Source organism: Eupeodes corollae, chromosome 1 (genome assembly GCF_945859685.1).
Source record: "Eupeodes corollae chromosome 1, idEupCoro1.1, whole genome shotgun sequence".
Lineage (NCBI taxonomy): Eukaryota > Metazoa > Arthropoda > Insecta > Diptera > Syrphidae > Eupeodes > Eupeodes corollae.
In genome coordinates, this window is record NC_079147.1 from 124,731,852 (window position 1) to 124,747,847 (window position 15,996).

Below are 15,996 nucleotides of genomic sequence, written 5' to 3' on the forward strand. Positions count from 1 at the left end.
ATTCTTTTTAGGTTTTTATTTTTTGTCAAAAAAACTGTCAATTCGATTTTTCTCAAAATTTGTTTAAATAATAATACAATATTTTTTATAAGTAAAAACATAGACTAACTAATAATAAAGACGGGACACTTCATAGAAAGAAAAAGAAACCAATTTCAGATTGCCTCCACCGAGATTGCCTCCACAGCATACATGTTTTGTTCGAAGAGCGATAATTTGTTTGTTGTTATGATTAAAAGTTGCAAGTTGCAATGAATGATCGAACCACACACAAGTCAAAATAAAAAGAACACAGCGCAGACGCAGATACGTACATATTCACTTTCACAGTTCGATCCGTCAACTTCACAACAACAAAAACACACGCAACGAGCTCTGTTTTCTGCATCTATTTCATTGTGCTATCACAGCGCAGACGCAGATACAGACATATTCACAGAGTGATGTACTCGTAGGTATCAACTTCACAACAAAAAAAACACACGCAGTTTTTTTTCAGTTTTAATTTTTGTTGTGTCTTTTTTTCAAGATTGCGATATGCCTTTTTATTTGTTTTATTATTCATTAGAAATTCGTTTTCAATTAATACAAAATAATTTTGTATTTTTTTTTTATTTATATAAGTGGTAAGAAACTACAAACATATCTGATAAACAATCTTAATTATTGTCAAGACATTGGGCTACGGGTCAGAAGTTTAACATGCGATCAAGGTTCGAATAATAGAAGGTGCTTCAATTTTCTAGATATAAGACTAGAAAAGCCGATCTTTTATCACAACTGTCAAGGAATTTTGAAGATGACTAACAAAATATCTTGTAAATTATGCCCAACTGATATGAAAAGATGTGGGGAATCTATTAAAATGAAAAAGTCTTCTGAAACATTTTTGTTCCACAAAAATTTCTTAAAAACATCAGATTTCGGTAGCATAACTGCTCCAACTGATCTTTTCTTTGAAATCTCTAAGGTTCATGTACAAGTTTTTTTAAAAAGTCATCAGCAGCACTCCACATATAAAAAAAATTAAATCCACAATTACAGAAATGTGTATTCTAGAAACTAATAGGATTCCAAAACGTTTGCAGCTCTCACCACATTTTAATTCTAGATTATATAATTCTTTGTATGCTTAAAAAGTTTAGTGTTTGGGAGAGTGCAAAGCCTACAACGTCTAAAAAGGAGCTGAAGCAACACCGGAAGCTAAAAATATTACAAGCATAAGAAGGCTGAAGGGATTTTCTTCAAATTTGGTATATAATGTTGTTTGTCTAATATGCCCAGGCGTTTTTTAATTTTTTTTAGGACCAAAAATAACGGTACCAGCCATACAATTTTGTTTCGCTAAAAACGAAAATGACATTTTTCTCAAAAACGGGTCCGAGGATTTTGTTAAAAAAAATTCAAATGAATTCAATAAAGAAATGCTACTTTTTAATTACGTTTTTATTTTCATGAACTTAAAACTTTGGGTACCTACACTCTACAGTACAACCCTGTTTTTTGAAAATTTTTTTGAAAATGACTTGGTCAATATTTTTAAAACTAGGTCTAAGATACAATTGAAAAAATTATGTTTCTTAATCCAAAAAGAACGGTACCTCCCATACAAATGTTGAAAACCGATAAAATAAAAAACTTATTTTTCTCAAAAATGCCTCCAAGAATTTTTATAAAAAGAAGTTTTTTTATTTTTAAAGTTCTTGTTAATACTTTTATAAAAAAAAATATCAATAACGATTACTACGGGACCTGTCATATAAACCGATTTTTTGGTTTTCAAATTTCTCGTCAACGGCTTAACTGATTTCAACCAAAAACCTTATGCGAGTTCTCCTTTACAATTTAAATAATTTTGCATATAAAAATTTTCAAAAAATTTTTGGATTTTTAAAAAATATTGAATTTTCTTTGTGAAAATTCAATTTCTTGGAAAGGGGCCAATGAATATTTTTTTGTATTGTATGTAAAATTGTATTCAACAATTTTTGAAATTATTTTTTCTTAAATTCATATTTATCAAACACATCAGATGGCTTTTTTTATTTTTAGCTCTAAGGTTTAAGCCATTAAAATAACTTAATCAATTTATCTAATTTTATTTCTTATTTTTTTTTTTAATAATGTCACAATATTTTTGAACAAATTAATATCATCATCAAATTCTAGCTGCGTTAAAGTTGTTAGCTATGAGACCAAGTTTGTGCGATCCAGTCGTGCCCATTTTTTATTATTTTGAAGAGAACCTTTACAGCTAACGAATGGAATTTAAAATTCCCAAATTCGTTTTCTAATAAATTATTTAGTATTAATTGAAAACGAATTTCTAATGAATAATAAAACAAATAAAAAGGCATATCGCAATCTTGAAAAAAAGACACAACAAAAATTAAAACTGAAAAAAAACTGCGTGTGTTTTTTTTGTTGTGAAGTTGATACCTACGAGTACATCACTCTGTGAATATGTCTGTATCTGCGTCTGCGCTGTGATAGCACAATGAAATAGATGCAGAAAACAGAGCTCGTTGCGTGTGTTTTTGTTGTTGTGAAGTTGACGGATCGAACTGTGAAAGTGAATATGTACGTATCTGCGTCTGCGCTGTGTTCTTTTTATTTTGACTTGTGTGTGGTTCGATCATTCATTGCAACTTGCAACTTTTAATCATAACAACAAACAAATTATCGCTCTTCGAACAAAACATGTATGCTGTGGAGGCAATCTCGGTGGAGGCAATCTGAAATTGGTTTCTTTTTCTTTCTATGAAGTGTCCCGTCTTTATTATTAGTTAGTCTATGGTAAAAATTAGTTAGAATCTATTATCTCAAATGTTTGAAAAGATATTTGAGTCGAAAATCATTTTTTACCAACTTTTGTTAATTTTTTTTCGGTTTTTAATTTCTTGTACAAAAACTGTCAATTCGATTTTTTTCAAAACATTACTGAATGTTGACAACAAAATTTTTTGAAAGATTAAAGTAAATTAAAGCCAATATCTCAAAGTTTTGAAAAGATATTGAGTCGTACGAACGTACGAACGTACGTACACACGCACCCACAGACATTTTTCTAAAAATCGTTTATTTTGACTCTAGGGACCTTGAAACGTGGTCGAGAAATGTCAAAATTTTCAATTTGACAAATCGGAGCCATTACTATAACTTCCTATGTTAAGTTAATAACAAGATTATTAATTTTCATGATGCAATTATATTCGAACATTTTTCAATTTCAACAGATTTTTAGCAGCAACGGTTTTCCAACAAAGTGGAGCGAGAAAATATTTTCCTTGCTTTAATGAGCCTCAATTTCGAACTCCATTCAGAGTTTCAATATTCAGGGATCGATTTCACATAGGCCTTTCAAACTCAAATGTGCTTAAGACCGAAGATGTTGGATTCTATATGGGTACTGGTTTGGTGAGTACATACACAATAATTTATTCTATATTAATAAATTAAAATTTATAGCTTCGAGATGATTTCATGGAAACGCCTCGTTTATCAGCAGATTCATTAAGTTGGGTGATTAGTGATTTTGAGAGACAGTCGCTAAATATTGAGACATTTACAAAGACTCCTATCAAAACTCCAAAAACAAAAAATGAAAAAATATGGACAACTTTGAAAAATAACACTAGTAGCTTTAAAAAAGTATCTGCTCGTAGTATAGCATCTTTAACACATTCTCTAAACTTAAAGGTTCTTGCAATGAATAACACCTTGTTTCCACATACTTCAACAACAGTAAGCAGGGTTTCAGAAAACAATTCAAAAGATTATTTTGAGGAAAAAATGTCATATACATTCTACGCTCCAGAAGATTTATTAACACGTGCAATTTTAATAATGCAAACTGCTAAAGATGTAATGAGCTATTTGGAATCCTGGCTGAATACTAAATATCCATTAGCGAAGCTTGACTTTGTTGCACTTCCTTCTTTGAAAAAAAATGTAATATCATCCTTGGGGCTAATAAGTCTCAAAATATCATTTCTGTCCGATCAAAAATCTACTACTACGGAAGAAAATCAGCTTTCTACTGTTCGAATTGCTGAAGCAATTGTGCAGCAATTTTTTGGAGGAGTTACATCATCAATATCATCAAAAGATAATGTTATCTGGGATGGGCTGGTGAAATATTTATCAATTTTAATACTCTCATCATTACACATACAATGGCCTTTAAAAGAGATGCACGTTTTTCATATAACGACCAACACAATGGATATAGATGCAATGCAAGGGTGGACAAGTATATTCAGTGTAACTAAATTCATTGAACAGAATGATGAATTTTACGTTGATAAGGTAAGCTATAACATTTGATAACGCTTTTAGCATATAAGTCTAAGAATCTTGTTTTGTAGTATAGTATAACTTAAATACTTATTTAAGGCTAAGTAATTTTTTGTTTGTCATACATATTGCCTTATAATAAAATATAACGAATTTTAGCTGGTGCATAGTCTTAAAACACTATTCAAACAATTTTAATAAAAGGATTATAATGTAATTTTGAGATGACATTAAAATTTGTTGAGGAATACATATAAATTTAAATTAATTGAATTTATTAAATGTGAACGTTCAGCAAGAGTTGGTGTTTGATGAAAACGCCGAAAATACCGTGATGTTTAGTTTTATCCAAGCAAAATATAAGTTGCCAGGAGGTTTATCTCGCTTAAAGGATACAAGACAGCATTCTGTTTTCGAAGCACTTAATTTGATAAAACTTTTCATTTTCCATTGCCTTTTAGGATGGAATTTAACGTGTTGATCATAATCATAAACACTTACTAAATTATATTATTTTTAAAGTAGATGAAGAGGAACTTACTACAGAGGAGCTATTTCTAATGATTATTGGCATTATTAACAAGTCTACCCGTGGCATGGTGGTTAGTGCGTTGGACTGTCATGAGAGAGGTCTTGGGTTCGATCTCTGCCTATGCCACCTAAAGTTTTTTCCACGGGTACTACCTCTTGCGATTATTTGACAAATTCTCCAAAAGTAATTCTTGTCATGAAAAGTGCTTTCTCAAATTTGCCGTTCGGATCCGGCTTAAAACTGTAGGTCCCTTCCATCCCTGACAACAGTACTCGAACACAGGAATGGTTGAGAGTTTCTCAAACGGACTGTTGCGCCACCCAATTTTTTTTATTTAACAAGTCTAACAAATAGTTTAATATAGTAAAAAATGACATAGAAAGCTATTTCCGCCTAGGAAAGACAATATATGGCAAAACATTTACCATCGCCGAATACTAACCAAATCGCGTGGTTGAAGGAAGGAAACCTCTTATCCCTAATACACTTTTTTCAAAAAAGCAAAACAAACGTACTTTAAATTCGATGAACTCGTGGTTGAAGGCAAATAAATATGATTTAAAATCATGAAAATAAAATTTTTATTTTTAAAATCATGAAATGAAAATAAAAATAAAAATAAACCAGGATAGGTGTTCTTATATGCGTTTCGCCCCGATGCAATGGTTGGGCTCATCAGAAGATGACCATTACACCTTGTCTTGACGCATATTTTCTCGAATAAATCGAGATTCCATGTAATATGAGCTACATAAAGCTACTGTGAATTACATGGTTGCTACAAGTCTTCACAGAATATAAATTGTAGCTGTTTTTATTTAATTGCTAAGGGACCTTTGAAGAGAAATGTTTGACTGTTAACAGTCGAATTGTTTGTTCCTGAACACCAATTATTTTTAATAAATATGATTTAAAATCATGAAAATAAAAGTTTTATTTTTAAAATCATGAAATGAAAATAAAAATAAAAATAACCCATAATAGGTGTTCTTATATGCGTCAAGACAAGGTGAAATGGTCATCTTCTGATGAGCCCAACCATTGCATCGGGGCGAAACGCATATAAGAACACCTATGCTGGTTTATTTTTATTTTCATTTCATGATTTGAAAAAAAAATCTATTTTCATGATTTTAAACCACATTTATTAAAAATAATTGGTGTTCAGGAACAAACAATTCGAATGTTAACAGTCAAACATTTCTCTAGAAGGCAAAGTTTGGAATGAAAATTGAAATTCACCATTACGACAGCCAAAAAATAAAGAAATAATTACAAGCAAGTTGAAAACTACTGTAGTTGGATCAACAGACATTAACCCCATTAGACACCCCATGAACCCGATTATGAAATTTTCGACTCAACAAAAAACGAACGAATTGATATAAAAAAATTAATTAATAGATAGAAAAGATATTCAAAATAACACAGTTTATGCAACAATTAAACAAACAACAACAAAGTGCAATTTAAATACACCAACCATCAACTTTACAATTATTTTCCAACACAAACAATGAACGTTCAACTGTAATAAATGTACAAATAATTTATGTTATAATTGTACAAATAATTTATGTAATAAATGTACAAATAATTTATGTTATAAATGTACAAATAATTTATGTTATAAATTTACAAATAACATAATGCTGGTAACCCCATCAATATGCTATTAAGCTAAAATGACATTTGTAAGTTTTAGTACAGGTACAGGCAGTTATTGTCTAACTACCGAACAAGAAGGACGTCAATAAAAAATTAAACAACCTACAAAGAATACGTTTTTTTTTAATTTTTAAAAGCCCAACGCTTACATGGTGTCAGAAGACAATGGCAAATAATAGACTAGAATAGAATAGAGGAAGAGAACATTCCTTATGTTCATGATGGCAAATGGTAAGATGGACGAAGGGGAGACAACGAAAATAGCTAATTTTCTCTGGTTGATCGGTCCCCGTGCTATGGAAATATATAATACTTTATTTCCCAACGATGGAACACTTCCTGGTATAGTTGCCAACGAACAAAATCCTGAAGAGGTTCTAGAAGGCGAAGAAGGTCTGCCGAACATCGAAAGAACATTTAATGATGTTTTACAAGCGTTCAATAATTATTGTGTCCCGTTAAAAAATGTTACCATGGAATCATTCAAATATAACACCATCGTTGTGTCCCGTTAAAAAATGTTACCATGGAATCATTCAAATATAACACCATCGTCCAACGGGAAAAACAACCGTTTGCTGAATTCGAAACAGAACTACGCAAACAAATTCAATACTGTGAATTCAAATGTCATTGCGGTGCTTCATATGAAGAACGGATGCTGAGAGACCGCATCATAATTGGCATTGAAGATAAGAAGTTGATGTTCAAATGGTAGACATGTGCATTCAAGAGGACACAAGCGTCCACAGGTTTTTTCTTAAAACCAACCTCTGTCTATCAACTCCTACTCTCACCTCCACGTGGTGAACATCGGGTGCCTAGTACCTCAACTGGAGATTGGGTTCCAACCCCAGTGGAAAGTTGTTGGGGGCAGCAAACGAGAGAGGTGGGGAGATGTGTTTCCACTAAGGCACCTCTCCTTATCCAGACGGCAGCGGAGGAATTCCCGAGATGGAATCAACGGTGGCGTCTACAGTTCCAGTAAGGTTGAACTACTTAGTGAACACCTTATAGGGCTTCTTCGACTTATTCGGAGCCCAGGCCTGTAAGGAGCGGTTTTATCCGGCTCCCCATCCTTGGAGTTATACTTAGGATCTGGCCCTCCAGGTTGGGGGTTGTGCGTCGGGGTGACTTCCTGGCCACGTAAAAGCTTTCAAAGTTGCGAAGCACCAACAAGCCTCGAATACGGACGGATTTACTGTTGACAACCAACGCAAACGAATAAAGGACAACGAACTTCATATATGCACGTGGAATGTTAGGTCCCTTAACAGACCACGTGCGGCCGAAGAATTAGCGGAGGCCCTAGAACGATATAAAGCAGATATCACCGCCATCCAGGAAATACGATGGGATGGGCCGGGCAAAAAGAGGATGAAAAACTGCGATATTTACTATGGTGACTGCTACCACGAAAACCAACAGCGCTTATTTGGATGCGGATTCGTCATTGGAGCCAGACTTAGGCAAGAAGTCTTGAGCTATAGGTGCATCAATGAGCGCCTCATGACCATACGCATCAAGGTTAAATTCGACAACATTAGCCTGATATGCGCGCACGCCCCCACAGAAGAGAAAGACGACAACACCAAAGATATGTTCTTCGAGCTCTTAGACAAAACATATGAGCAGTGCCCTAGCTACGATATTAAAATAGTCCTGGGCGATTTTAACGCCAAGCTAGGAAGGGAAGACATCTTTGGTGGAATAATCGGGAAAAACAGCCTGCACGACAACACTTCCGACAATGGATTCAGGCTCATATATTTTGCTGCGGGGCGAAACGTCATGGTAGCCAGTACGCGTTTTCCACACCTCAATATCCACAAAGGAACTTGGACTTCTCCAGATCAATCTACCGTCAACCAGATTGACAATATTGCGATCGACGCCAGACACGCTTCCAGCATTATGGATGTACGAACTTTCCGAGGAGGTAACATCGACTCGGACCACTACCTCGTTGTAGCCAGGGTAGCACTTAGGATTTCCAGACCCAAGGCAAAACAGGGAGTTGCTGGGAGAAGATACAACGTCGAACAGCTACAATCGCCAGAGATCGCCAAATCCTTTTCCGACCGAGTGACAAGTAACCTCTCTCGAAGTTCTCTGCCGCCAACACAATGTATCGAAAACCAGTGGCAACATTGCCAAGATGCAATCAGAGAAGCCGCCTCTGATGTGCTGGGTTTCAAACAGCCACCAACAAGGAACCCCTGGTTTGATGAGGAATGTCGGCAGGCAAATGCAGCCAAACAACAGGCACGCAAAGCGGCGCTGCATAAAAGGACGAGAGCTGCTCGTGAGCTCTATGAGCAGAAGAGGCGAGATGAACGCCGACTTTTCAGAAGGAAAAAGAGAGGGCATGAGAAGCGTGCGGTCGAAGATGTTGAGAGGTATAAAAGCAGGAATGAGGTTCGAAAGTTTTATGTACCTGTGAATTTCGTTTCACCTGTTAGTACCTAGAACCGAAGGCTGCAAAGACGAAAGTGGAAACATCATAGTGGAACCGCAGTCAATGCTGAGGATATGGAAGGACCACTTCTGCATACTGTATAACGGCGACGAAGAACTGAATCCCGCTGTCAGGCAGGATGACCCATTCGATATAGACGACGAAAGCCAACAATCCCGTCCTCCCGACTTAGACGAAGTAAAGATAGCCATATCTAAGTTGAAGTCTAATAAAGCCGCTGGAGCAGATGGCTTGAATGCCGAGCTCTTTAAAGCAGCTGGAGATAAGTTGGTTAGGAGCATGCACCAACTTATCGGTAAGATATGGTCGGAAGAAAACATGCCCGATGAATGGAACCTCAGTATTGTTTGCCCGATCCTGAAAAAAGGAGACCCTCTAAACTGCACCAACTATAGAGGAATAAGTCTACTTAACATCGCCTATAAAATCTTCTCTGCCATAATATGTGAACGTCTAAAGCCCATCGTCAACAACCTGATAGGTCCTTATCAGTGTGGTTTTAGACCAGGAAAGTCCACAGTTGATCAAATATTCACATTACGGCAGATCCTCGAAAAAACTCAAGAGCACCAAATCGACACCCACCATCTTTTCATCGATTTCAAGGCCGCATATGACAGCATCTACAGGGACGAGCTGTATAGAGCCATGTCTAGTTTTGGCATCCCTGCCAAACTCGTCCGTTTGTGCAGGATGACCATGGAGAATTCACGCTGCTCCATAAAGGTTGGAAACAACTTAACAGAACCTTTTGATGTCAAAAAAGGTTTTAGACAAGGTGATGCGCTGTCATGCGATTTGTTTAACATCGTGCTTGAAAGAATAGTGCAGAGCTCACACGTCAACATTAGAGGCACTATCTTTCAAAAGTCTGTCCAATTACTGGCATATGCTGATGACATTGACATAATGGGAAGAACTCAGCGTGATGTCAATGGGGCTTTTGTGAGTATTGAGGCAGAGGCGGCAAAAATGGGTTTAACGGTTAATGAGGGCAAAACAAAGTACATGCTGTCGTCTAGAAAGGACATACAACACCGACGTTTTGGTCAAAACGTCACAATCGACAGACGTTCCTTTGAGGTAGTCAAGGACTTCGTCTACCTAGGCTCCGCTGTAAACGCAGAAAACAACACCAGCGCTGAGATCAAACGCAGAATAACTCTTGCTAACCGCTGTTTCTTTGGACTAAGAAAGCAATTGAGTTGTAATGTCCTCTCTCGAGGGACCAAAGTGTTGCTATATAAGACCCTTATCATCCCCGTCCTGCTATACGGTGCAGAAGCATGGACCATGACAAAAGCGGATGAAAGCACCGCGTGTGATCTTCGGTCCCGTATGCATCGAAGGGGAGTGGAGGAGAAGATGGAACGACGAACTGGACGGGCTGTACAGCGACGTAGACTTAGCAAGAAGAGTGAAAGTCCAACGACTAAGATGGCTGGGTCACGTAGAGCGCATGGAAACCAATGCTCCGGCCCGGAAAGTCTTCGAATCCGCACCCACAGGACAGCGCAGTAGAGGAAGACAGCGGATCAGGTGGCGCGCACAAGTGGAAGGTGACCTCACCCAACTTGGAGCGCGAAACTGGAGACATCTAGCTAGGGACCGAGCTAGATGGAGAAGTTTGTTGGGTGAGCCCCTAGTTCACACAGGACTGTAGCGCCACCTTAAGTAAGTAAGTAAGTAAGTTAAGAAGTTACAACTTAAGCTTCTTGATGGAAGAAATGAATTACTGAAAACTGTGGTGGACACCGGCAAGGTATTTGAAGCTGCCTACACCAACAAAAAACTTTTGGAAACCAATCAACAACAACAAGTTCACTATGTTACAAGTGAACAACCAACATCATCGGACTCTATCAATGCGATTTCTCGTCACTGTTATAACTGTGGACATCAACCATTTTCAACAGCACATTTGCGGGAATGTAAAGCAAACAACATCGTCTGCAGCACATGTGGAAAAAAGGGGCACTTTAGTAAATGGTGCAAAAAGGGAAGCAACAACAAAATGGGAAGCAAAACGGAAAACAAAAAACTGGACAACTAGTTGGATAAAAAAGCTGTAAAAGCCCTTTCTGGAGGGAATTTTTGAATTGAATCAGACTCAGGTATTTTTAATGTAAAGCATATTGATGGGTTGAAAGTAAATTTGAAATATATTTGTAGATTAAGTAAGAATATGTTAATTAATTCAAGATGGACTAAGAAGTATCAAATTAATAATGAAATTGTGGAATTTAAAATCGATACCGGTGCAGATGTGAACTGCGTCCCTCTGAGTTTAATTAAGAAAAATTAATATTAAATTGAATAACGAAGAAAAAAAGTTTTGTGTTACCGATTATAATGGGAATGAAATAAAAGTTGTTGGTTCTGTTAAATTAATTTGTGTTGATCCAATTTCTCAAACGGAACAATCTGCTCTATTTTTTGTTGTTGACGATACATGTGAGCCCATACTTGGCTTGAAAACGCCTATTGCGTTTAATTTAATAACAAGACTAGATGTGAATTCTCTCGTTTGTTTACCAAAGACTGCGGATAAATTCATTACTGAAAATAAAGATCTTTTTGGTGGGTTAGTCGCATTGCCGGGCAACGTAAATATTAAATTAGTGGAAAACGCAAAACCAGTTTTAAATTACAAAAAACGTATTCCTTTAAGTTTAGTAAAAAAATTAAAGAGGGAATTAAAAGAAACGACTCGTATAGGAGTCATCTCACCAGTTGATTACGCTACTGAGTGGGTGAATAATCTTCAGGTTGTTGAAAAACCTAATTGAAAGTTGCGTATATGCCTAGACCCCAAACCATTAAATGCCTGTATTAAGAGGGAGCATTTTTTAATTCCAACCATAGATGATTTTATTAGCAAATTAAATGGAAAACGAGTTTTCACGGTACTTGATTTGGCAAGTGGGTTTTGGCATATGAAACTCGACAAGAGTAGTTCTGATGTCACTACATTCATGACTCCGTTTGGTAGATATAATTTCAATAGAGTACCTTTTGGCTTAAACTGTGCTCCTGAAATTTTTCAGCGCAAAATGGTACAAATATTTGGTGACATTCCCGGGGTTGTTGTGTATTTTGATGATATTGAAATTGCTGGGGAAACGGAGTCAGAACACGATAGTATATTAAAAATTGTCATTGAATGTGCGCGTGCGAACAATATAAAGTTTAATTCAGAAAAAATTCAATACAGAAAAACACAAGTAAAATTTATGGGTCATATTTTAGAAAACGGTAAAATAAAACCTCCAGCAACGTATTGCAATGCAATTTTAAATATGTAAAAACCAGAAAACAAACATGATATTATGGGACTGTTAGGACTCTTTAAGTACTTAGGGAAATTCATTCCGAACTTATCGCAAAAAACTGCTTCATTACGTTATTTGACCCATAACAATGTTAAGTTTTGTTGGACATCGGATCATGAAACTGAAATGAAAAATCTTTTAAAAATTATTGCATCTAATCCGGTTTTGTCAGTTTATGACCCAAATAAGCCTGTGATCGTGCAAACGGATGCATCTAAGGATGGTCTGGGTTGTGTTTTAACACAGGATGGTCATCCTGTCGCATATGCTTCACGCACCTTGAGTAAAAGCGAACAAAAGTGGGCTCAAATTGAAAAAGAGCTTTTGGCGGTCGTTTTTTCATGTCAGAGATTTCATTTTTTGTATACGGTCGAGATTTTACCCTTGAAAGCCACTTGAAGGTTTAATTAAACACAGTATTGATGACGTATCACCGCGATTGCAGCGAATGTTTATGTTTTTATTAAAGTATCCTTTCATGGAATTAATTTATAAACCCGGAAAGCAAATGTTGGTAGCTGACTGCCTTTCACGAGCGCAATTATCGGAGGATTCTGAATTCAGTGATTTATCTGGTGTAATACATATGGTTACAAAATCTGCATGTTTATCAAAGCAAAATTTAGATCTGTATTTATCAGTTTTTGAACAGGATGAACAATATAGTCGTATACGAAAATATGTTACGAACGGCTGGCCAACATTTCACCAACTTGATAATTTCTCTCAAAAGTTTCACAAATATAAAGATGAGTTACATTGTGAAAATGGACTCTTATTTAAGGATCATCGATTGGTAATCCCGTCTGAACTACAAGAAAAAATATGTAAGATGGTTCATGAGGCACATTTAGGTATCGAAAAAACACTTTCATCGGCAAGAATGAAGTATTTTTGGCCGGGAATGTAGCAGCAAATAAAAGAAATAGTTTCATCTTGTAATATTTGCGAAAAATTTAAAAAAACAATCGGAAAGAACCTTTAGTTAAAGAAATATCACCAGAATACCCATTTCATATAGTAGCTATGGATTTGTTCCAATATGCAGGTCATGATTTTGTATCATTAATTAATTCATATTCCAATTTTATCTTTGCGGAACAACTTAAAAATAAGACATCAAAGCATATAATTGAAGTAATTTTACGTTTATTCAACATAATTGGTTACCCTACAATTTTGAAATGTGATAATAATCCATTTAATTCATATGAATTTGAATTATACGCAAGGGAATGTAACATAAACTTAAAATTTTCAAGTCCTCGGTATGCTCAAAGTAATGGACTTGCAGAAAAGGGTGTAGCTATCTCTAAGAACATTTTAAAACGATGTATTGAAACCGGAAACGTTGATCAATTCCGATATCGAATTTTGGAGTACAATTCGACTCCTATTGCAAGTATGCAATATTCACCTTCTGAGTTATTCCTTGGTAGAAATGCAAAAACAAAACAACCAATTTCAAACGCACTACTGTGTCGAAACAATGTAATTGAGCAGATTGTTCAAAATAAAATTGAAACGAAAAAGCAAAAACAAAAACACTACTATGATAGAAACGCAAAAACCTTGCCTGTCTTAAATATTGGTGATCGCGTTGTTTTAAAAAAAATGAAAAAGGGTGGAACTATGGCACTGTAGTTGGTATCGTAAACAATAGATCCTATATTTTAAAAGACTGTTTTGATAATCGTTATAGAAGAAATCGTAGATTTATTGCTAAGACAGTTAATAATAACTTTGATACAAGTGATATGTTACTTGAAGAGCATATCAAAAGTCCTGTTACAAATAATTTAGAAAATTTGAAAGACATCAATATTGTGCCACCAGTAAATGGTGTTAAAAAATATCTATATCAAAATAAAGATATCAATTATAATGTGAATGCGGATGAACCTGAACCAACGGCTGGGCCTATGAATCCAAATGATTCTAATCAGTTGACTAGTCAACCCGTCGGTGGTTTAGGGTCAGAAATACCTGTAGATAATAAACCTGAAGATAATATACTTTCGAATAATGAAAATTATAGTACACGCATTGGTCGAATTATTCGCCCATCCACTCGCTTTGGTTATGATTAGTTTTAGAAAGTTAAAAAAAAGCGTGTAATAAATTTACAAATAATTTATGTTATAAATGTACAAATAATGTATGTAATAAATGTACAAATAATTTATGTTATAAATGTACAAATAATTTATGTTATAAATTTACAAATAATTTAATGCTGGTAACCCCATCAATATGCTATTAAGCTAAAATGACATTTGTAAGTTTTAGTACAGGTACAGGCAGTTATTGTCTGACTACTGAACAAGAAGGACGTCAATAAAAAATTAAACAACCTACAAAGAATAAGTTTTTTTTTTTAATTTATAAAAGCCCAACGCTTACATCAACAAGACTGCAGATAAAGAAATAATTAAATTTTACGAAATTCTAGAAAAAATATTCAGTAACAACAAAACAGAATTAATGTACGAATTAGGTGATTTTAATGCGAAACTTCTGAAAAGATTGGCTGAAGAAGCAAACCCAAATATAGGACCTCATGGATATGGATCAACAAAGATATGAAAAAGACTCATCAAGTGCTAGAAGAAATGAATTTAAATTTGGGAATTCATTCTTCAAAAAGGAAGATTGCAGGAAATGGACGTGGATATCGCCGAACGGAAAGACTAAAAACGAAATAGATATCATCCTTACAAACAAAATTGAGACTATAAAAGACATTGTTGTCTTTAAGAATAAACATTTTGACAGCGATTACAGACTAGTTAAAATTAAGATAAAAGTTGACCATAAGTCGTTGCGAAGAAATCGAAAAATCATCGTTATCCCTAAAAAAGTTCCGGATAAAAAATAATTACCTATAACGAAAATATAAAGACAGAGAGAGCGAGCAATCAGTTTTTAGAACAGTCAAACACGAATACTGACCTTAATATGACAGTCTAGAAAATATTATAAAGACTACAGCAAACATTTTCAATAATGTACACAAAGACTTGAAAACAAAGCATTCGACGAAACCAAAGAATAAAACCTTAAGAATAAAACCATATTTAATCAAGAAAAAATAGAGTTAAGCGAACTCAAAAAAAGTATAAGATATAAAACAACGAAAGATATTCGTTAGACGAACTAAGTCGAATAAAAAAGCAAACACTTATTTGAATAACAAACAAGAATGAATGACCAAAACAAAGCTGTTATAACAAACTAAACAAATTTTGTTTTTAAATTGTACACCTCGACTAAAAACAATGCAGAGGAAGATACACTAACCCCGGGTTTCCCAAAGAGTGCTCAAAGAAAAACTTGGTGCTCCGCCAAGAATATCCAAGTGCTCCGCTGAAATATTTGTAAAACTATAAAAATTCCAAGATGGGCTAGTTACTATTTATTGGGTTTAATAAATATGATTTAAAATCATGAAAAATGAATTTAAAATAAAACAGCATGGTGTTCAAAATAACACCGTCAAGCGTCAAGACAAGGTGCAATGGTCATCTTCTGAAGAGCCCAACCATTGCATCGGGGCGAAACGCATATTTTGAACACCATGCTGGTTTATTTTAAAGTCATTTTTCATGATTTTAAATCCAATTTATTAACTTAAACGGTGTTCAGGAAATAACAATTCGACTGTTAACAGTCAAACACTTTGTATTTAT

At 35.0% G+C, this 15,996-nt stretch overlaps 1 protein-coding gene across 1 annotated transcript in view; it reads left to right on the forward strand.

The window, feature by feature from the left end:
- The window catches only part of LOC129944095 (endoplasmic reticulum aminopeptidase 2), a 209,959-nt gene that overhangs the window by 5,249 nt on the left and 188,714 nt on the right, over positions 1–15,996 (forward strand). The window contains exons 2-3 of the mRNA XM_056053287.1: positions 3,237–3,417; positions 3,469–4,308. Of these exons, the coding sequence (XP_055909262.1) occupies positions 3,237–3,417; positions 3,469–4,308 (1,021 nt within the window). The remainder of the gene's footprint in view (positions 1–3,236; positions 3,418–3,468; positions 4,309–15,996) is intronic.